The sequence below is a fragment of the Rhizophagus irregularis genome, chromosome 7, assembly GCF_026210795.1.
Source record: "Rhizophagus irregularis chromosome 7, complete sequence".
In the NCBI taxonomy this organism is placed as follows: domain Eukaryota; kingdom Fungi; phylum Glomeromycota; class Glomeromycetes; order Glomerales; family Glomeraceae; genus Rhizophagus; species Rhizophagus irregularis.
Window position 1 is genome coordinate 2,994,897 of NC_089435.1, and position 22,835 is coordinate 3,017,731.

The following is a 22,835-nucleotide window of genomic DNA, read 5'->3' on the forward strand; positions in this document are numbered from 1 at the left end:
ATAAAATCTTGCGCAATGACGAAAACTTACGATGAAACTCTATTAAGATTGTGGAATAACGGTATACATGATGCTAAAAAACTACACAAGCTTACGAACATTTCACTATCCACAATTTATAGAAAAATCAAAAAAATCAAAAAAAATGGTTTGTTAGAGCATGCTGGAGGGAATGGTAGACCTAAAAAGATTATCGCAAGCGCCTCCCGTGTACTTAGCCAATATGTAAGGCATGATTCTTCTCTTTCCACAAGGACTTTAGCGAGAAAATTACAAAATATAGGTGTAGAGGCATCATATAGAACTGTTGGAAGGCACCTTTCAGGTGTTGGCTATTTAAAAAGACTACCCAAAGCAACACCAATGCTGACCGAAGCACACAAAATAAAACGGGTAGAGTGGGCAAGACAACATATTAATGACCGATGGAATAAAACTTTGTTTACAGATGAAACAGCATTCCAGCTTTTTAGGAATACTGTAGAACGTTGGTATAAAGGAGAGAGGCCGGTTCGGCGTATGCCTAAAGATCGTACAAAAATTATGGCGTGGGGCGGTTTCAGCGCAAAGGGGAAAACAAGCTTATTTTGTTTCAAACAAATCATGAATGCCGAATTTTATGTGGAAATTCTTCGTAGACATGCTCCTGAGATGTCCCAGATGCTTGGTGATCATTGGCGCTTTCAACAGGACAATGATCCCAAGCATACGAGTCGTCTTGCAAAGGCCTTCCTCACAGAAAATTTCCCAGTAGTTTTAGAGTGGCCATCCAATAGCCCCGACTTAAACCCCATTGAAAACTTATGGTCAATTATTAAGAATAAAGTAGAGAAACGGATGCCAAAAAATCTCGATGATCTGGAGAAATTTATGGTGGAGGAGTGGCAAAATATACCAAATACCGTTCTAATCAATCTTTCAAAGTCAATGAAACGACGTTGTGAGTTAATTATTGAAAAAAATGGTGAACGTATACCATATTAATTTTTTTTTAATAAAATTGTCTGGTCTTTGGCTTTAAAATAAAAAAAAATTCACGTGATTTATTATAATAATTGAGCGTGTATGACCTATGTTTTGATTCTCATTTTTTTTGTCCCACACTGTATATTACATTATTTAATGAGCTTAATTTTAATATACTCTTTGTATCCAGAAAAATATTCGTTAGTCTTAGAATATGCTAACAATGGTACATTAAAAACTTATTTAAATGAGCATTTTAATGAACTCACTTGGGCCGATAAATATCAATTAGCATTTCAACTAGCCACTGCAGTAGAATGTTTACATGATTGTAATATTATTCATCGTGATCTGGTAATAATAAATTATTAGCTTTGTAATTTGTTATTTTATTATTTTATTATATTCTTACTAAATAAGATTCTTTATAATAATAGCATGCAGATAATATACTTGTACATCAGAAAAATCTAAAACTGACGGATTTTGGTTTATCAAAAAAAATCGCCGAGGTATCAAGCAATGTATCAAAAATACTTGGCGTAATACCTTTCATTGACCCCAAAAAGTTACATGATCAAGGTTACAAATTAAACAAAAAATCTGATGTATACGGAATAGGAGTTTTAATGTGGCAAATTTCAAGTGGCCGTCAACCATTTTTTGATTATAATTATGATGTAAGTTTAATCTTATCCATAGCAAATGGTAAACGAGAAGAAATTATTGATAATACTCCTAAAGAGTATAGTAATTTGTATACAGGTAATTTAAATTAATAATTTTATAATTTATAAATTTCTTGAAAGAAAGTTTAACAATATTTAAATAACTAGAATGTTGGAAATATGAGCCAGATGAACGTCCAAATATACAAAATGTCGTTTCAATCCTTTATGCACTAATATTTCCTAAACAAGATGATATAATTATTGATACTGTTAATAAAGAAAAAGAAAACAATCAACTAATAGAATCAATTGGGACCATGGATTTAAATAATGCATTGATGTCAAATACTGGATTAAATTTAATGGACACTGAGAAAAATTTATCAAATACAACAATTCAAACAAATTCATCAATATTTCCATATGGGTCGACATTTGATAAGGTAAACAATATAGTTGTTGAAAATTTAATTGAAGAAATAAACAGCAAACATGATAGGGAAGGTATTAATTTTCAAGATATTAAGCAATTTATTAATCAACAAGTATTAGAATTAAATCAAAGCTTGGACGATCTCATTAAATGGCTATCTAAGCAAGTAAATCCACAATATGTTTATTTACTTGGATTACTTTATTATTATAATATTGGTACAGATGAAGGTAGTACAAAGGCATTTGAACTATTTTTAAAAGCATCTGAAAATAATTATTCATTTGCACAAGTTTATCTTGGAAAATGTTATTATGATGGTGGATATGGAATTGAATGTAATCATAATTTAGCATTTAATTGGATTCAAAAATCTGCAGAAAGTGGTAATATTATTGCTCAATTTTACTTAGGGAATTGCTATGAATTTGGTATTGGAATTGCACAAAATACTATAAAATCAGTGTATTGGTATCAGAAAGCAGCTAATAATGAAAATACAAATGCAAAATTTTATCTTGCAAATTGTTATCGATTCGGAAAAGGGGTTGATAGAAATGAGAAAAAAGCATTCGAATTAATAAAAGATTTAGCTGGAAAAGGTAATGCAGATGCCCAATTTGAGCTTGGATGTTATTATGATAAAGGAATTGGAACTGAAATTAATAAATCAAAAGCATTTGAATTATATAAAGTAGCAACAGAAAAAGGAAATAATGCAGCACAATATAATTTAAGTAGATGTTATGAATTAGGAGAAGGAGTTGATAAAGATGAAAAAAAAGCATTTGAGTTAATAAATGATTTAGTTGAAAAGGGTAATGTAAATTCTCAATTTGAGCTTGGATATTATTATTCAAACGGAGTTGGAACTGAAATTAATAAATTAAAAGCATTTGAATTATATAAAGTAGCATCAGAAAAAGGAAATAATGCAGCACAATATAATTTAAGTAGATGTTATGAATTAGGAGAAGGAGTTGATAAAGATGAGAAAAAAGCATTTGAGTTAATAAATGATTTAGCAGAAAAAGATTATTTAAATGCTCAATTTCAACTTGGAAATTATTATAATGAAGGAATTGGAACTGAAATTAATAAATCAAAAGCATTTGAATTATATAAAGTAGCAACAGAAAAAGGAAATAATGAAGCACAATATAATTTAAGTTCTTGTTATCGATTAGGAGAAGGAGTTGATAAAGATGAGAAAAAAGCATTTGAATTAATGAAAGATTTAATTGAAAAAGATTATTTAATAGCACAAGCACAGCTTGGATATTATTATGAATATGGAATTGGAATTGATAGGGATATTAAAAAAGCTTTATACTGGTACCAAAAAGCAGCAGAAAATGGTGATAGAGTTGCACAGTATAATTTAGGAGAGTGTTACGAATTGGGAAAAGATGTAAATAAGGATGAAATTAAAGCATTTGAGCTTTATAAAAAATCGGCTGTAAATGGATATATAGATGCAAAATTTATACTTGGATATTACTACGTAAATGGAATCGGAACTGAAATTAATAAAGAAAAGGGGTTTGAATTATATAATGAGGCAGCTGGCACTAACATCCAAATTAATCTTATTAAAAATGATGACGAAATAGTAAATGATTTAGACAAAGTCAATTATTGGTATCATAAAGCTGCAGAAAATGACAATAAACTTGCATTATATAAATTAGGTGAATTTTATGAATTAGGTAAAGGGGTTGGTGAAAATGAAACAAGAGCATTTGAATTCTATAAGAAATCGGCTGATCAAGGATATATAAATGCTCAATATAAAGTTGGGTATATTTATAATTATGGAACTCAAATCATCATTGATAAAGAAAAAGCATTTAATTATTTTACAATGGCTGCAAAAGGAGGAAATGTTGATGCACAATACAACCTCGCATCTTTATATGAACGAGGAGATGGAACCGAAAAAAATGTTGAGAATGCCATTTATTGGTACAAAAAGGCAGCAGAAAATGGATGCCAAGAAGCTGAAAAAGGTTTAAACTTATTATTAAAATAGATAAATAAACATGAATTCTAACCTTAGTTGATTAGACTGATTGCTTTATTATTAAAGAAAATGCAATAAAAAAAGTTTCATTAAATTATTAACAACTTATTACTTTATGTCATATTTGAATTATTGTTACTATATCTAATATACTAATATACGTCATTCTAAAAAAAAGAGATTTTGTAAATTGATCCATACATGTGACTACAATGTGAAGCACGTAATTAAATAATCTAGTAATTTTACAGCGAATGTGTAGGCTGAATTATTTTAATCGTTTGAAAAGCGCTGATGAAGAATTATTAGTTAATTTAAATCTTCTCTCCCGGCAATACTTGCCAAATAAGGATTAAGTTTATTTTTTAAACTCCCAAAAAACTTTTTCCTCCTAAAATTATTGACAACTATAAACAATTATTTATGTTAATTTGTTATAAAATATGATACAAATATTAAACAAAAAATATTATCAATATAAAATTTTATACGGAATAAAAATAGTAAATAAGTAGGTTAGATCCATATAACTTACTCTTCATAATTTTACTTTGCTTAGCTATGCAATTTTACAATACAAAATTTTAAAATGTAAAAAGTAAGATAAATGACATCATTTCTAACGTTTACAAATATTTCAAATATAATAAATTAAATATTTTGTATTCAGTTCCATTAATTCTATTTCCTATTATCGACTACATGGAATTTTTTTTTTGATAAATGTAAGACAAAAATAAAATATTTTTATTCTTTCATGGATGTCATAATTTTTCGTAGCATAGTTCGACTCAAAAGTCTGTGGTTCGTATCAAAATACAAGATAGGATATAAGTGGCAAAAATACTAGTATTGTTAAAAAATAACAGTAGCTAGCTCAACGTTCTTATCCCAATTTTTCAATTTCACTTTAAAACACAGTATAAAGCATAAACTTGTTATATGCGACAAAATAATATTTTAAATTCTTTAATAGTTCGGAGAGCGTGAAATAAAAATTTGGCCGTGGCGCTAAACAAGTTTAATTGTTTAGTTGGTTTTCAATGACTTTTATAGTACTTATTCATTACTTATGGGCAGTGATCACAACAAGAAAAGTTTTGACGAAAATTTTCACGACGTTGCAAAGGTTACTCCAACTAGATATCTTCCCATTAAAGCAAATTCATTTTAAAGTATAAAATATAAATTATGCGAAACTTAAAAAATTTGATTTTACGCCAACTGTTACTTTAATCCAAAACTACTTATAAAAATGTTTAATATTTAAAACCTTTCGTAAAGTAGATATGTTGTCAATGTTATGCCATTACTTAATACCATTTTTTTAATATTACTTATATATAAATTCAAGTATCATGTATGTAATTTTATCTTTAAATATACGATTATTAAAAAATACGTATAACGCAGATAACTTTTTCTTAAGTTATACCGCGTTCATAATAGGATTAAATCGCATGAAATTGGAGCAATAAAATTGGTAACAAGATATCGGCACCCATTTACTATTAGCTCTACGCGTCTCTAAAAATTTTATATTCTTATATATAATGTCTAATTTCAATAGTATTATTATTCGTCATTCGCAAAAATTTATATGCCAAATTTCTTAGAATTAATGAAAAAATCCTGGAAATATTTAAAAAGTGAAAATGAAAAATTATTTCGAAATTGTTTCACATTTATCAGAAGAAACAAGAAATAATTTAATGTTAAATAAACATCATAAATTTTTAAAAGTTAATATCAAAAGCCTTTATTCGATTATATTAATTTTTGTAAACATTTAAATTTGAAACAATAATTAATTTTATTATAGATAAAATTATGAAATTTAATCTTAAAATGAAACTCTTTATTAATCAAAATAAAGAACTTACACACCTTTGTTTAATTGTGTATTTGGTTATAAAATACATCTTATTCCTGGAGCAGGACCCCGAAATATATATGTAGAGGTCAGGTCCAGAAGTGGTCCAAAATACGCATTCTTTCAGGGCCGGAATTACGATAATTTCAGCCATTATCTAAATTAGGCAATATTATTTTGGCTGGGATTATCCATAAAAGGAATGATCTACATGATTTTTTTGACTCATTATACGCAAACTCTGACCTGACCCTTTTATGTATATTTCGGGGTCCTCCTGGAGCCAAACATTGTTTATCAGGACTTCAATACTTCAATTTCTTCGTTGTCATACTACAATAATATGTAAATATATTATAATTATTGGATGAAATAAAAATAACAAAATATCGGTCCACTAATATTTCCTAATAATGTTTAATATCGGACGATGCGATCAACCGCAGCAGAACGTTATTTTTTTTTAAAAAAAAAACTTTTTTCGGTATCAATTTCCCCCTTTTTTCCTAATTTTTTTTGTTCTCTTACCTTTAGTTCATATCAGGTCTATGGTCTATGCGTGCTGCAATAAAAAATATATATATTTTTTTATTTGAATATTATATTTATATGTTTTTTAGTTAGAATAAATATGAATATCCAGCCAAAAAAAAAAAGAAAATTATTATTAACTAGGTAACAGGAACTGTTGGAGTGTCCGAAGCGTTATATTCTTCACATGACCATCTAAAAAAATATATCACTAAAAAATGTATCACTAAAAAATGCTTCACTAAAAAATGTATAGTTAAATGTATCACTGAAGTTAAAAAATGTATAGTTGAAAAATTTTTGAATGCCAAACCATTTGAAGACTGATGCCATATGACAAGAATATCAAGCAATGATTGATTTCAAGGGAGGTGCGTTGCAAACTCTAATACATCTTGTGAAGGAAATATACCAAATGATGGGAAATATCTGGATGATTAACATTTCTTCTAATAATTCCTCTGGAACTTCGCCCAGGTCCATATTATATCTGCAGAAACTTTTTCAATGTATTGTTTCCTGTATTGTTCACCTTCCTGTTATCACTATGGCAGCATTGACAACATTCTCCTTTTATAAGTTCAACGGATGGAAATCATTTATTACATTTAAAGCAAAAAGTATGTTTAAGTTTATTCATCTCTGTTCAAAACTTATACAGAAGTTCTTGATCAGTTTAAAAAGGCTGCTGGTTGTCAGCATCCTGCTCTGGTTTTCATTCTGTCTATTGATGCCCTATAAAAAAAAAATGTCCAGTTTTTGTTCAGAAATTGTCTGCCTATATTTTCCAGACAAAAACAGGATCTATAAACATCCAGAATATTGCAATATTCCGGACATTCATAAATAAGGAATTCGTCCGGTTTTTGCCATATATTTGTCCGTCATTTGTCCAAATTTTGATTATTCATAAATAAGTAATTTGCTTATATGATTTACTTTATAGTTTTTTTAGCAGTATTATTAGTATTATTTATTTATTCAAATTAAAAGCATAACAATAAAAATCATAGACTATTTATTATATTATAAAAACAATAACTTTATTATAAATTAATCAATTAATACGATATGCTCCACTAATATTATAATCTACTTTCATTAAAATTAAGATACAAGTAATTTTAACCTTGCTGAATAATTTTACTTAAGCATAAAAGAGTAGTTTCATTTGAATAAAGTGATGAACTTACGTTCTAAAGTTGGAAAATAGAAAAGTAAAATTCAAAAATTAGTATTCAATTAAAAAATGCAACTTACTCTACGAATATTGTACCTATACTTATGAAAATCTAAACACAAGTAATTTCGACCTCATTGAACAACTTTACTTAAGCACAAAAGGGTAATTTCATTTGGTGAAAGTGGTGAAATTACGCTCTGAAGTTTAAAACAGAAAAATAAAAATTTTGAAAACCAGTACTATTATAAAAAATTATGATTTCCTCTATAATTATCATACCTATGCATATGAAATAAGTATAATTTAACATTGCTGGACAACTTTGCTTCATAAAAGATAGCTTCGTTTGGCCAAAGTGGTGAGATTATGCATGAAATTACGCTTCAAAACTAGAAAATAAAAATACAAAAGTAAAAAGAAGAAATTAAGGTACTATATATTATATAAAATATTATAACTTTACAAGAACAAGTAATAAAAACTGAGTTAAAAGAGTTTATTATATGTTAGTTCTTTGCTGAAACTTGGAGTTTACAATCGATATTGATTAGATATCGCAATGATATCATTACGATATCATTTGCGATATTTTGATAAAAAATAGATTCGACATCGTTAAGTTAGTCGTAACTGTATTTATTCGATATTGATTAGTTCGATATCTCTGCGATATCGCTGCGATCATTATGCGATGTAAATATTATCATGTAACCACATCGTAGTGATGTCGTATTAACATTGAATTAATATTACAAAAATATTTGACATTTATTTGATATCGTAACCACATCGTAGTGATGTCATATTAATATTGAATTAATATTACAAAATATTTGACATTTTATTTGATATCGTAACCACATAGTAGTGATATCATATTAACATCAAATTAATATTGCAAAAATATTTTACATCTATTTGATATCGTAACATCAGGAAATTATATAGTGCGAAAAGTTGCGCAAGTTTACACATCATAATATTTCGTAAGCTTCCAGACCCGCCACAAGTTTGCGTAAGCGTAATATTTCGTAACTTTTTAAAATATTTCGAAATATTACGATATGCAAAGCTTCGTAATTTTACGATTTGTAATATTCCGTAATTTTGCGGTTCGCAATATTTCGTAATTTTACATAATATTTCGTAAGTTTTCAGACCCGCCGCAAGTTTGCGTAAGCGTAATATTTTGTAACTTTTTAAAATATTTCGAAATATTACTGTATGCAAGGCTTCGTAATTTTACGATTCGTAATATTCCGTAATTTTACTGCGTAATACTTCGCAACTTTTTAAAATATTTCGAAATTCTATGATGCGTAATGTTCCATAATTTGACGATTCGTAATATTCTGTGATTTTACACAACTTAATATTTCGTAATATTTCAAAATATTTCGATAAATAATACTTCATTTTCTGTACTATAAGTTTATATAATGTATGTTTTATTAGATATAATCATAAAAAATTACAAGTATTTATTAATATATACAGAATACATAAAAGTAAAAAAGAGAAAGAGTAGAGTAACAATATTATTAGACGTAAAAAGAAGAGAAACAGCTATAGTAACGTTAGTATTAGATATAAAGATAAAAGAAATATTGTTATTATTGTTAGTATTAAGGTAAAAAGAGTTAAAGAAACAGTAAAAGGAGTAAAAGAAACATGGATATTATCGTTAGTATTAAAGTACAAGTAAAAAGAAATAAAGGAAACGTAGATAGTATTGTTAGTATTACGACATAAAGTAACAAAGAGGTAAAAAAAAACGCGTTAATATTAAAATAATTAGTATTAATAAATAAATATTTCTATAACTGCAAAGTAATTGAACAAAAGAATAAAGAAATAAAGAGAAAGGAAAAAATAAACATGTTGTTAGTATTGTTAGTATCGTTAGTATTAAAGTACAAGTAAAAAGGAATAAAGGAAACATGGATATTATTGTTAGTATTACGATACAAAATAACAAAGAGGTAAAAAAAAATGAAAATAATTAGTATTAATAAACAAATATTTCTATACCTGCAAAGCAATAAATTATGAAATATATGTAAATATATTGTATATAATTAAAGAAATAATAGAAAGAAGAGACAAAAAAATTAAAAATATTGAACAAAAGAATAAAGAAATAAGAAACAAAAATAAATAAGACAAAAACGCGTGCATGATTAAATGATTAAATGATTAAATCACATGCAAGGATCAGCCTAATTTTGATTGGCCAGAAATCATGTACATCGTATAGCGGGTGTGACATAAATAAATTGTGACTGAAATTTGTGTTCAATTTGTGTTCAATTTGTGTTGATAATTCTGGTAAAAAATTTGTTAATTTTGGCCAAATTTCATTAAATTTGTTAAATTTGTGTTGAGTTTGTGTTGAATTTGTGTTGCGTAATTTTTTATTTATCACAAGGGGATGATATTTAGTAATTGCATGTACGACGTACAAGATTTTTTTTATGATTTTTTTAAGAAATGTACGCAAAATATTTAATCAGAATATAATTGTTTTATTTTTAAATATGATATATTGATGATTTTTTTTTAAAAATTCAATAGAATGTGCTAATAATAAATTGTTTTATTTTTAAATATAATATATTGATATTTATATTTAAATAACCAAAACATGTACATGATTTTTAATTATTTTTAATTGAAATCAAACTAAGATTTTTTTTTAAAAAAAATTAAAATAAATTAAGTGATTTATATCTATATTTAGAATCATGATATTTATATTTAGATAATCCATATCCGCATGAGATTTAATTAATATGTTTAATGATGAAAAGTCTAATAAATTAAATTTTAATTGAAACGAGAAATAAAATCAAACCAAAGAGGTATTGTTCAAATTTTATTTAAAGTGACATTTTACGACTTTCTTTCAAATTTTTACTCATCCCAAAATCAAATTATAAAAATAAAATCAAATCTAATAATGCCTCGCCAAACACGTCGTCGTTCCTATAACGTCCATTGGAACTGGGCTATGATGGACGAACTTGTCGACATACGCCGCGACAGAAACCGCGCCTACCATAATATTAATGGTAGAAGCCGCCATGATTTTTGGGACTCTGTTGCCAATAGGTTCATATGACTAATATCTATAATTTTCTTTAAGAAAGAATTTAAATTCAAATTAACCAATCCATTTAATTGAATCAGAATAAATAGAATATTTCGAACGAGGGTTTCCGGGCAACAGTGCAGCCAAAAGTGGAGGAACCTCGTCAGGGATTACCATGTAAGTAAATAAATAAAATTACATTCATTTAAATTAAATGTATTTACCGAATATTCAAACTGATTTTGATATTTAGAACTATGTCCTTTATCGTAATGGTACCCCTGATCGGCCTGGGCGGCGGCTGTAGACGCGTACCGGCCAAAGATATTATCGCGAATTTAGAACGAGATTTTGGGAGAGGCCGGGTAATTATACTATAATAAAATTTTATAATTAATATTACATTCTATTTTACGTTCACATTTTAAATTTGATAAATTTGATTAATTTTAGATACGCGTGATGATCGTAGGAGAAGGAGAAACTTACCTACGTATCGTAGAAGATAATTATTTTTATTTTTTTATTTATTAAGTGAGTAGCTAGGCCCAGTCCGTACCAAATATCGGCTGGAGACTCACGTTTTTTTTGGGCTGTGACTGATACTGACGTCCACGCCGTACAGCCTGGGTACTATTTTATAAAATAGTAGCGAACAAGTATCAAATGTATATTTTTTTATTAAGTTATAATAAAAATTAGAATTTACTTTAATTTTTAACATAAAAATTGTAAATAATAAAAAATTCGTAAATAAAAATAAATTTGCTTTCCCAAACTTAAAAAAAAAAGGTGTTTATATAAAAGAAAAGGTGTTTATATTATTTTTGATTATTCAATAGTATCACATGCCCCTTGTATACGTTCTACTGCATACGCAGTTTACAATCTCGTAAATTTTCGAAACGGAATATTACGCAGGTTTACAGTCTCGTAAATTTTCGAAATATTTCAACCGTAATATTACGCAGGTTTACAGTTTCGTAAATTTTCGAAATATTTTAACCGTAATATTACGCAGGTTTACAGTCTCGTAAATTTTCGAAATATTTCAACCGTAATATTATGCAGGTTTACAGTCTCGTAAATTTTCGAAATATTTTAACCGTAATATTACGCAGATTTACAGTCTCGTAAATTTTCGAAATATTTCAACCGTAATATTACGCAGGTTTACAGTCTCGTAAATTTTCGAAATATTTCAACCGTAATATTACGCAGGTTTACAGTTTCGTAAATTTTCGAAATATTTCAACCGTAATATTACGCAGGTTTACAGTTTCGTAAATTTGCAGAATATTTTGACCGTAATATTGCGTAAATCTTACGATATTGTAAACTTACGTAATATTTTAACCGTAATATCACATAAATCTTACGAAATTGTAAACTTACGTAATATTTTGAAATTTTTCGAAATATTATGCCATAAACTTTCATAAACTTACAAAATCGTAAACTTACGCAATTTTTCGCGCTATAAAATTTCCTGATGAACCACATCGTAGTGATGTCGTATTAATATTGAATTAATATTACAAAATATTTGACATCTGTTTGATATCGTAGCCACATCGTAGTGATGTCATATTAACATTGAATTAATATTACAATTTTATTTGATATCGTAACTACATCATAATAATATCATATTAATATCGAATTAATATTACAAAAAATGTTTTACATTTATTTAATATCGTAACTACATCGTAATGATATTATATCAACACTGAATTAACATCACAAAAATATTTTTATTGTAATATATGTTTATTATTTATTATACATTAATAATAATAATTTTTTATTAGTGGATTATTATGGGTGAGTGGAGTACGTTTCTTTTCTTCCTTTTTTTTTTATTCTTTTCTTCTCTTTTTTATTCTTTTCTTTTCGTATGTGAGTGGATGGATACGTCATTTTCAATTTTAAAATATATATATATATATATATAAAACAATCATGATTAATAAAATGTATTATTTGTAAAATATATTTAAAATTTAATACATAACCTTGGGATAATAGTTAGAGCAGGTAATTCCAGGATTTTGTAAAGAATAATAAAAATGATAATATTTTTAAGTTAGTTCTTTCTTTAAATTTTTTTGAGAGTGTTTTGTTTCTTAAAATCATAATATTGTAAAAAAATGCTGGTTGCTACGACTGACGGACAATGACAAATTGTCAGGCTACCCCCAGACAAAGTAATTGGAAGGCGGAAAATGCCATAAATATCCAGCCCTATTTTACAACATTTTCTTCCAGGCTAAAGCAAATATTACAAAAGAAATTGCAAATATATTTAACAAGCAATAGATACATGGCCATTGAAAAATATATTCACACTTCATATTGTAATACCACAGTCTAACAAAGAAATTGCAAATATATTTAACAAGCAATAGATACATGGCCGTTGAAAAATATATTCACATTTATACCACAGTCTAACAAAAAAATACTCAACCCACAACATATTGTAAAAAAAATATGAAAAATACGCGTATATCCTATTTTCATACCTTGCTTAACAGCTCCACTATTTATTTAAAAAATGGCTTTTTTCTCTTTTGTATGTGGTTAAGTGGGTACATTTTTCCTTTCTTTTATTCTTTTCTCTCGTATGTGAGTGGTGGGTACATTTTCTTTTCTTTATTCTTTTTTTATTCTTGCTTTTCGTATGTGGGTGTTTTACTATGTTGAATATATAAACTAAAGTGTCCCAAAGTATTGTTAATATTGTAAAAAGATAATTAAAGTATACTTTAAAAAGAGAAAAGAAGAGATGAACAAAATACCGTAAAGTGTTAATATAAAAGACAAGAGAAAAGTGTATTTTTGAAAATAAACAAAAAAAATCTCATTAATAAACGCGAATTTTAGCTATTTTTAGATATCACATGCATGTAATTAAAGTGATTTTAATTGGTTAATTTTAATTTATTATTACATCATGCATATGATTTTATTGGTTAATTTTAACCAAAATTTTATACGATACAAATTAAATAATTATTTTATTATATTTATATAATTAATATAATTATATGACTGTAAAATAAAAATTATTTTTTATCCAAATTCTATTTGTAGTATCATGATTTGGTAGTTGGCACCTTTCTGAATTACAATTATGAATAAAGTGTACTTTTTGAACATTATCTATTACAGTAATTGGAAAAATACGTCTCCATTTATCTTCTGTTGCTTGAAGACGGTAAAGTGGACATTTTAATACTGAATGTTCAACCATAGTATCTTCAAACCAATCTACAACAATAAATGCATAATATTTGTTATTATTACCCTTATGTTGAAAGATACCTTTGATTATTGCATAAGATTCTTCATGATCTTCTTCATAAATTGTGATAAAATCACCGAGATGTAGGTGAACTTTTGAAAGAATACCATTTTTTTCTTCAATTGTATATGATGCTAATTTGTACCAACTAATTGAAGAATTTATAAGTGCCGCCTCAAACTTCATATCCACATAAGATAAAAACAATTCAATTTTAAAATTATGCAAAGTCAAGAGAAGTTTATCATGTTCCTGCTTTGACATTCTTTTTTTTAAGGAAATATTGGAAATAAAATTTACTGGTGAAGTAACTAAATTAAAAGATTAGTAAATATTATGCATATGTGAAAAAATAAATATGAAGTACTATAATATTTTGCTATCTTACCTTTTACGTCATCATTTTGAATTTGTTCCTCAATTAAATATTTATCTTCTGTAACATACCAATTCGAAAATAATTGATCAAAATTTGAACTTGTGAACCCAGTACAAGATCTATTTAATCTTGGATCTATACCTCCATCTGCTAAATGTCGAATTGCAAATAAAGTATTGTAACGTTTTAATAAATCCAGGTCTATAGTTTTGCAATTAGTTTTTGGTACCATTCCTTTAAAGATACGATGAACCATCTCTTTTATACCAACCTGAAAGTTGACAAGTGTACCAAAAGTTTTAGCATGCATCAAAAGATGCATATTAATATGTATATTTGGTAAGTTAACAAAACTTGCAAAAACCTACATCAGGAAATTTGTTTAGGCGTAATTTAGTGTAATATTTCGAAGGTGGTGTAAAATTTCGAAATATTACACTAAAAACGTAATATTACAAAAGTTTACGCTCTTAAATTTAAATAATTATAGTAATTTAAGAATATCTCGCTATCTACTGATCCAATCAAGACGATCTATAGCTCATTGGAATCAGCTCATCAAGACGAATCGAATGGTGGTAAAATCGCATCTTTACGTTCGATAGATGGCTTTCTATTAATTTAGAACTTTATTGTATACTATAGAGCGTTCTATCAACTGTAGAAATGCGATTTTACCACCAATCGATTCGTCTTGATGAGCTGATTCCAATGAGCTATAGATCGTCTTGATTGGATCAGTAGATAGCGAGATATTCTTAAATTACTATAATTATTTAAATTTAAGAGCGTAAACTTTTGTAATATTACGTTTTTAGTGTAATATTTCGAAATTTTACACCACCTTCGAAATATTACACTAAATTATGTCTAAACAAATTTCCTGATGTATAAAAAAACAAAATATTGTTAATTATTGAATTATTCCATGTTCTGAATTTCAAATTTATAATTATACCTTTGGAAGAATTAAAAACTCTTCTTTAAGACATAGCTGTAATTCCTCATAGCTATCTAACGTAAATTCCTTATTAAAAACTGCTTTCATAGTCTTTGCAACTTGTACCCAACAAGATATAATAGCTTTTAGCACTAAGCTAATTTGAGCCACATCAATCCTTTGTCGAATAGTGGCTGCTTCATTATTTTTGAGGCTTGATTCCTTTAAAAATCGATTTAATAAAAATGGCATAATCATAGCTAGTCTAAGAAGATCAGACATCATAAAGCTATTGTAATGACTAATTGGATTTGGTAGACGAGACCACTTTTTTGGAATTTCAAAATTTTTCCAAATTTTAACAAAATCATCCTCTCCTTCTTGTGAAAATAATTCACAGGTTAGTTTTAGTAGCCGCCCAATCTTTCCTGCGGTGGCATGATAAATATCCTGTGGCGTCTGTAAATGTCTCTCACGTTTTAATTTATCCAAAATACTAGGTAATGATCTTAAACCATATTCTGTACAAAGTTGTCCTCTTTTTGAACTTACAGATTCTTGAGAAATTTTTGAAATTTCTTCATCTGTGATATGATGATAATGTAATGTTGTCACACTATCCTGATTATAGGTACTCAATGATTCCTTTTTAGTTATACAAGTACGGCAACCTTTATTTGCATTATGTCTAAATTGATTTTTAAATTTAAATCATTTTAATAGTTGTTACGAAAATATATTATTAAGATTAATAATTAAATTGAAAAATACCTCAGTACTCCTGCCATATCATTACCTTGAGGTAGATCTGCTGTAACAAGGCCCAACCCAGCAATAACCCATGCATCTTGTCCTTGAACAGTCATAATCTTTCCTTTCTCAAATTTTTTTATTTCTGAAACAAATGGTACCATAAACTCGTTAAAATTTCCACCAAAAGGAATAAATCCAAGAACAAAATGGTTCTTGATTAGCTTTCTCTGATGCGTTGACATGTTACCAAACTGTATATAGATGCCACCTAAGGAATGGTATACATTTCTAAATGTACCAAAATCATCATAGTAAAGATCTAAAAACAGCTTATAAACTGGCATAGACAACGGTGGATTTCTGACAGAAATGTAATCTGAAGGATGTTGGTATGAAAGCTTTGCATCACGAACGTGCCAACGGTCATTACATTTATAAATTATTTCAGTAATTCGTAATGAACCTTCTGGAATAATTTGGTGTTTATACGTCATCATTATAGTTACTTTCTCTAAAATTTGAGAGGTAATTATGGTTATAAATGGTTCATCCTGAAACCATACTTCCCCAGTTAGAGAACGACGTTGTCTTGATAGCCCTTTTATATTTCCAGGTAAATCATCATAATTTAAAATTAGTTGAACTCGTAACTCATAGTTTCCATTTTCATCTTTTAAAATTGCTCTCAACCTTCCAAGTTTTTTAAGACCATTATCATGATAGTAGACAAAATCACCAGATTGATATATTACTATTTTATTAAAATAAATATTTTAATGTTAACAAATCATAATTATACCAAAGTATATTGTCCTATTACCTTCTGATATTATTATTTCATGTTGTCCAAAAAGTGGTGATTCTCCCCATAAAGTTCCATGCCAATATTCTGACTTTGTTTCAGAATTAACACTGGGTCCGAAATACATATGCTTCATCAGCATTGGATTGTTGAGAACATGCCATATAATATCACTAATTGAGAGTTGATATGAAAGCTTCGAATCTCGCGAAGTTGACAGAGTTTTTTTTGGTAAAATTTGAATAGGCTTTGTTATTATTGGTAGGAGAGGAAGACGTTTTCTCCATGATTGGAATCTACAGATATTTTTTACTACATGAGTAGGTTCGAATTGAGGATTGTGAATGATATCAACAAGGTCTTCATATGCTTTTGTAGAAACATTATGCTTCTGAAGCCAACAAAATAGTGCCGTAGTTGTATAATTATCAAAGTACGGTGCAAATTCACCATTGCAGGACGGTATCTTGTCTTTATCCAAAGCTTCAACAATTTGATGTATTTCTTCCTCTTCATTGTCATTACGTTCCTCTTCATCATTGTTACGTTCCTCTTTCTCTTCATTATTACCTTCCTCTTCCTCCTCTTCATTATTGTCTCCATTATCATCATCTTCCTTCTCATCCCTATTGTATTCATTGTCATTTTCCTCTTCCTCTTCACTATTGTATTCATTGTCAGTTTCTTTTTCCTCTTCATTATCAAATGATTGATCATCATCTTCCATCTCATCATTGTAATACTGAGGACCAATTGATCCATATTCATTATCATCATCATTAATGTCCTGAAAACTTAAATCATTATCTTCGTGATTATACTGAAAGTCCATGTTATCGTCATCATTATCAGGTGAACGTATAGGTGAACGTCTCTCACCAGAAGTAGTTGTCTCACCAAGATTGCTGTAAGAAAACCAATTTCGAATTCGAATTGGTTTTATTGGTTTGGCGTGACTATATCGTCTCCTCATCTTTATAACAATTACAATTTAAATTAATTTAAATTTAACTAGAATTTTATTAATTCAATTAGAACTTTAAATTTATTAAGCGTGTTGGCAAAAAAAAAAAAAAAAAAATGCAATTGCCAATTAAGTAATCACTTCGGTTAAATTAATGCCGATTTGGCTATTAATGGATACACAAAATTTAGGGTCAATTATACTGTATATGGTTAATAACAATTGATTGGTATGACAAATAATATTATCGAATAATGTCATTTATTGAATAAAATAATAAGTATATAATAAAATAAAATAAAACATAATAATAAAATAAAATATAACATAATAATAAAATAAAATAAAACATAATAATAAAATAAAATAAAACATAATAATAAAATAAAATAAAACATAATAATAAAATAAAATAAAACATAATAATAAAATAAAATAAAACATATAATAAAATAAAATAAAAAATAAAATGAAATAAAAATATTAATGACGTCGGTGACGATGAGATCGAGAATGAGAGCGCCCGCACTCTCGGTGGTGATAGGGGGATCAGGAGCGAGAGCGCCTAGAGCGCCTGCGCTCTCTATACTCGTATGTCCTACGATCCACCCTATTTCTCTGGGAGGACCAGACTAATGCTTAAAACAAAGCAATTATTAATATAAATGCAATGAATTAATGAAAAAATCAGTTAAATAATAAATACTTACGCTCAACTCTCCAGAACTCGTCTGAGAGTTCTTGGTGGAACCTCTCGTCGTGTAAAGATGGGGTACGAGTAGGGTAATCATCAGGATTTCTATTGATTAGCCTCTCTAGATTCTCGTACCCCACCTTTAGTGCATTCCACTTCTCTCTGCATTGTTTTCTAGTTGGCCTGAATGTGTGGTTGTTTCGTATATCACGAGCAATTCCACTCCATAATTGTTTTTGGTCATGTAACCTCGTTGTGGTGAATAAGGGCTGATAGGCCCGATGACGCTGAATTAAGGTCAAAGCAGCGTCATCGGGCCATTGAATGTATACTGGAAGATTTGCGTTTAAGTTTAATGCTGCCATTATTAAATATTATTAGTTTGATGGGGAAAATGTCAAGAAAAGGCTCTATATTTATAATAAATTTATTATGATTTCTTTGAGTTTATTTTTACGATCTTGTCTAAATTTTTTAGTTCTAATGCAATCCTTAATTAATTTATTTAACATTGAATACACACATAATTTTTTTTTGATTTCTTTGAGTTTATTTTTACGATCTTGTCTAGTTCTAATGCAATCATCTTTAATTAATTTATTTAACATTGAATACACACATATTTTTTTTTGATTTCTTTGAGTTTATTTTTATGATCTTGTCTAAATTTTTTAGTTCTAATGCAATCATCTTTAATTAATTTATTTAACATTGAATACACACATAATTTTTTGATTTATTAATTTATTTTAAAAATATAGTTACAGTAATACTGCATCACGGCGTTAATTAATATATATAAATAAAAATAAATAAACAAATTCTATTAATAAAAAGTGAGTTAAAAATGTTATTTATAATTATACATTAAAAAAAGCAATAAAGAAGACGAAAGTAATCTGCAAATTATATTTAAGGTAAAAGAAAATGTAATATTTTAAACCACGCATGTCCTTCCTTGATTATATTTCATATTACACTGCGATGATATATTACAATTATACTGAATTTTAAGCTAACCTTAATCTACACCGTAAGGAACTTAATTCGATCTTAATTTACTCCGTTTTAGAATATTACCGAACAATTAGACAAATGATTAGTTGCACATGACTTGCATTATTTGTATAGTTGATACTTTATATACCGATATTTGATTACACCAATATGTATTAAAACTCTTTCCTACAGTATAAAATATCAATATATCGGTATTTTTCAAATATCGTTGTAAGTTGACTACTGTAGATCCCATCTATCTATTTAAAAAATTCTTTTATGTAATCAATCCAGGGGCTTACACTAAATAAGGCTTAGATATGGCTTAGTTAGATAGGATCATCACATGGTTCAGTTTAAAAATAATCGATCTTTTTTATTGATTGGTTTTTTTCCGATCATATTTTATATTTTATCGTCAAGAGTATAATTATTTAAAAATTTAATTTTTCTTGCATGTCATCGTATCACACATAAAAATGGAAATTCAAAACGTAATATTCCATTAATTTCTTCTCACTTCTTTTTCTTCTACCGATCATTTTTCTTCTCACCCCTTTCCATTATTTTTCTTCTCATTCCACGTATAGCCTGAAAATATAATAAAATTTGGAACCGTAAAATCGATTTGAGGTAATCTTCCATATAAAAAAAAATGTCACTGAATGAAATTCGATATTGTAATAATTTATTTATATAAACTAAATTTAATTTCCGATCCTCTAGAAATCATAGTTTTTTTCCATCTTTCAACATTTTCAACTGATCCCGCATTCCCCTCAATTTATACGGTACACAACGATATTGAGATCCTGCATACTTTCCAATTACGTTCTATAATTAAAATTACAGTAACCAAGATTTCATTTATATCGTGACAACCTCGTTTTATATCCCATATTTGATCAAGGGTTATATCGACAATCTCGCTCTTTTGATCAAGGAGATCTCATTTATATCATGACAATCTTGCGAGAAGTTTACTTCACTTTTTTTCTCGTTTTCTCATTTTCTCTTATTCTCTCATTACGATATTATGACTAAACGTAATAATAAAGAAATAGAAATCGAAACAGGTATATATATAACTCTTCCGTAAAAGTTTTGCTTATATGTAAGAATAATAACCAAAATATGTATAATAGGATCAAAAAAAAATCAAAGGACCTTACCGAGAAAGAGGAGAGAAATAAATATTGAAGAAACTAATCAATTATTATTAGGTAAATATTAATTTATATAGGCTTTAGCTCTTTAATATTATTCTATTAATTTTTAATTGAAATAATTGAAATAATATATTACATACAGATATGAATACCAGGCAAAAACATAACGAAAGTGAAAAGGAAGTAATAGTAGAAGAGGATGTAAGGGATAAAAGTGAAGAAGAAGAGGAGGAAGAAGAAGAAGAAGATGATGATGATAATGACAAGTTAGGCGCGGCTAAAACAATTCCGGATCCGTTTCAGTTTTGTACCAAATTAGACATATGTAACTGGCTTGTAAAAAATCCAGAAATCTTACGATTAGCGAATGAGATGAACGAATCATCTTATGTTGTTAGTTAGAAGAATACTGAAGTTAGTATTAATACAATATGATAATATTTATTATGTCTAAATCTCAAATAACGTATCTCAATATTTTAGGATAAAATATGACTATGGGATGAGTCGGTAAAGTGCTTATTTTTACGAGTGAGGAATCCGAGTAGTGAAGCACTCGACAATTTGGTTGTGAAAATTTTTCAGTTTAAAATTTACACTAGCGAAGCTAGAGGATATCTAGATAAAACTCGTAAGTCTTTAACAGACTTCAGGAATAAATTCAACCAAAATATTCTAAATTTAGTGAGGGAATAAAAAGAAATCAGAAAGAGCAGGTATTTGTTTATTTTATTGTTTTATAGTCAACAAAATAGTGCCATTTGTATAATTATTAATTAATTAATTATAGGGGTACGACTGGAAATCTTTCCCAAAAAGAAATTAAAGATTACGTTGACGAAAATGTGGTGCAGAAACTTCTAAACCGTCAACTCGCAGCTGTCAATATTTTGGAATTGACAAATAATGGAGGCATGGATACGTTAGTTGAGTTTGTTAAGGAAGCCGTCCGCGTTTCTTGGGACGGTAAAAACTTACCTGGTATAAAGGAGTTGGATACCATGACTAAAAATATAATTATCCCTTCCCGAAGTGGAAGTGATATAGTAAATACCCTAAAACAAGTAAGTTATTTTATTTATTTCGCACATCATGCCTTTGATAATAATATATTAATAAAATTAAATTATAGATTTAGGTGCGTTCTTATAAAATTATATGACGAAGAAGAATCATTAATAAATGATTTTATAAAATTTTAATAAAAAAATAAAATTGAGTTTTATTGAGTATTTCTTTTTAGTTTATTTAATTATATTCTTTTAATGGTATAGACTTTAATAATAATTAGCTTCAATCGAAAAATCACAAAAAGTTTTAAAAGTTTTGAATATCTGTTGAGATTCAATCATATTTGAATTTCTTTAACTTGTTGTGTTATTACCATTAAATAATCAATTATCTATATAAACTGTGTAAAGTTAATTTGGCTCTATTTTGATAATATCCACCTATAAAGAACTCATCTGTGCATTACCTAAACAATTATTGGTTGATCAAGTTCATATAATACCAAATTTATAAAATTGTCTGATTAAATGATCGCGTAATTAAATGATCGCGTATATTAAATGATCACGTATAAGACCTATTAATTCCTAAAAAGTCAATTCAACCACCATTTTATTTAACCGCTATTTATTTGTACGTTTTTTTTTTTTTGAAAAAAAAAAACTTTCTTTCTGAAAAGTAGAGTCTTCCTCCTATACCGTTTGCCGTCGTGCATAGTGTATTATAGGAAAAGGCGGACTTGTTTGATTGATTATATGGGCATAAGCTTATGTTATATAGGCGTAAAACTTATATAATCAGTTTGATAACGCAACGAAAATCCTTTAATCAAGGGTTAAAATAGGCATGATGGGATATTCTCATATATCATGAGCTCTGTCTGTTCGAAGTGTCGTTTTATATATAATTAAGTAGGCTTAAGTCATAAGTAACTTTTTTATAACATTGATTATTGGAGAATTAAGTGGCAAAAATAATTTTTAGTTTGTAAGACTTTAACTCCATACCAACTTGTGTGTGTTTGGGCGTTAATTTATTCCCTA

The 22,835-nt window shown here is 27.8% G+C and overlaps 4 protein-coding genes across 4 annotated transcripts; 2 read left to right on the top strand and 2 right to left on the bottom strand.

The window, feature by feature from the left end:
- Nucleotides 1-1,122: 1,122 nt before the first annotated feature.
- On the top strand, nt 1,123-4,102 carry OCT59_027437 (uncharacterized protein; the record flags this gene model as incomplete). Its single annotated transcript, XM_066136970.1, has 4 exons — nt 1,123-1,320; nt 1,404-1,731; nt 1,803-2,672; nt 3,258-4,102. 4 exons carry the CDS (start codon nt 1,123-1,125, stop codon nt 4,100-4,102), a joined length of 2,241 nt encoding a protein of 746 aa, XP_065993401.1.
- An 11,310-nt stretch (nt 4,103-15,412) lies between these two features.
- On the bottom strand, nt 15,413-17,928 carry OCT59_027438 (uncharacterized protein; the record flags this gene model as incomplete). The annotated part of the gene is made up of 4 exons (XM_066136971.1): nt 15,413-16,088; nt 16,172-16,295; nt 16,452-16,904; nt 16,974-17,928. 4 exons carry the CDS (start codon nt 17,926-17,928, stop codon nt 15,413-15,415), a joined length of 2,208 nt encoding a protein of 735 aa, XP_065993402.1.
- Nucleotides 17,929-18,468: 540 nt separating this feature from the next.
- Nucleotides 18,469-18,978, bottom strand: OCT59_027439 (uncharacterized protein; the record flags this gene model as incomplete). The annotated part of the gene is made up of 2 exons (XM_066136972.1): nt 18,469-18,557; nt 18,630-18,978. The coding sequence occupies 2 exons, from the start codon at nt 18,976-18,978 to the stop codon at nt 18,469-18,471; spliced, it is 438 nt and encodes a 145-aa protein (XP_065993403.1).
- Nucleotides 18,979-20,648: 1,670 nt separating this feature from the next.
- OCT59_027440 (uncharacterized protein) lies at nt 20,649-21,919 on the top strand (the record flags this gene model as incomplete). The annotated part of the gene is made up of 7 exons (XM_066136973.1): nt 20,649-20,688; nt 20,758-20,835; nt 20,924-21,174; nt 21,367-21,412; nt 21,482-21,497; nt 21,572-21,845; nt 21,914-21,919. The coding sequence occupies 7 exons, from the start codon at nt 20,649-20,651 to the stop codon at nt 21,917-21,919; spliced, it is 711 nt and encodes a 236-aa protein (XP_065993404.1).
- Nucleotides 21,920-22,835: the final 916 nt, after the last annotated feature.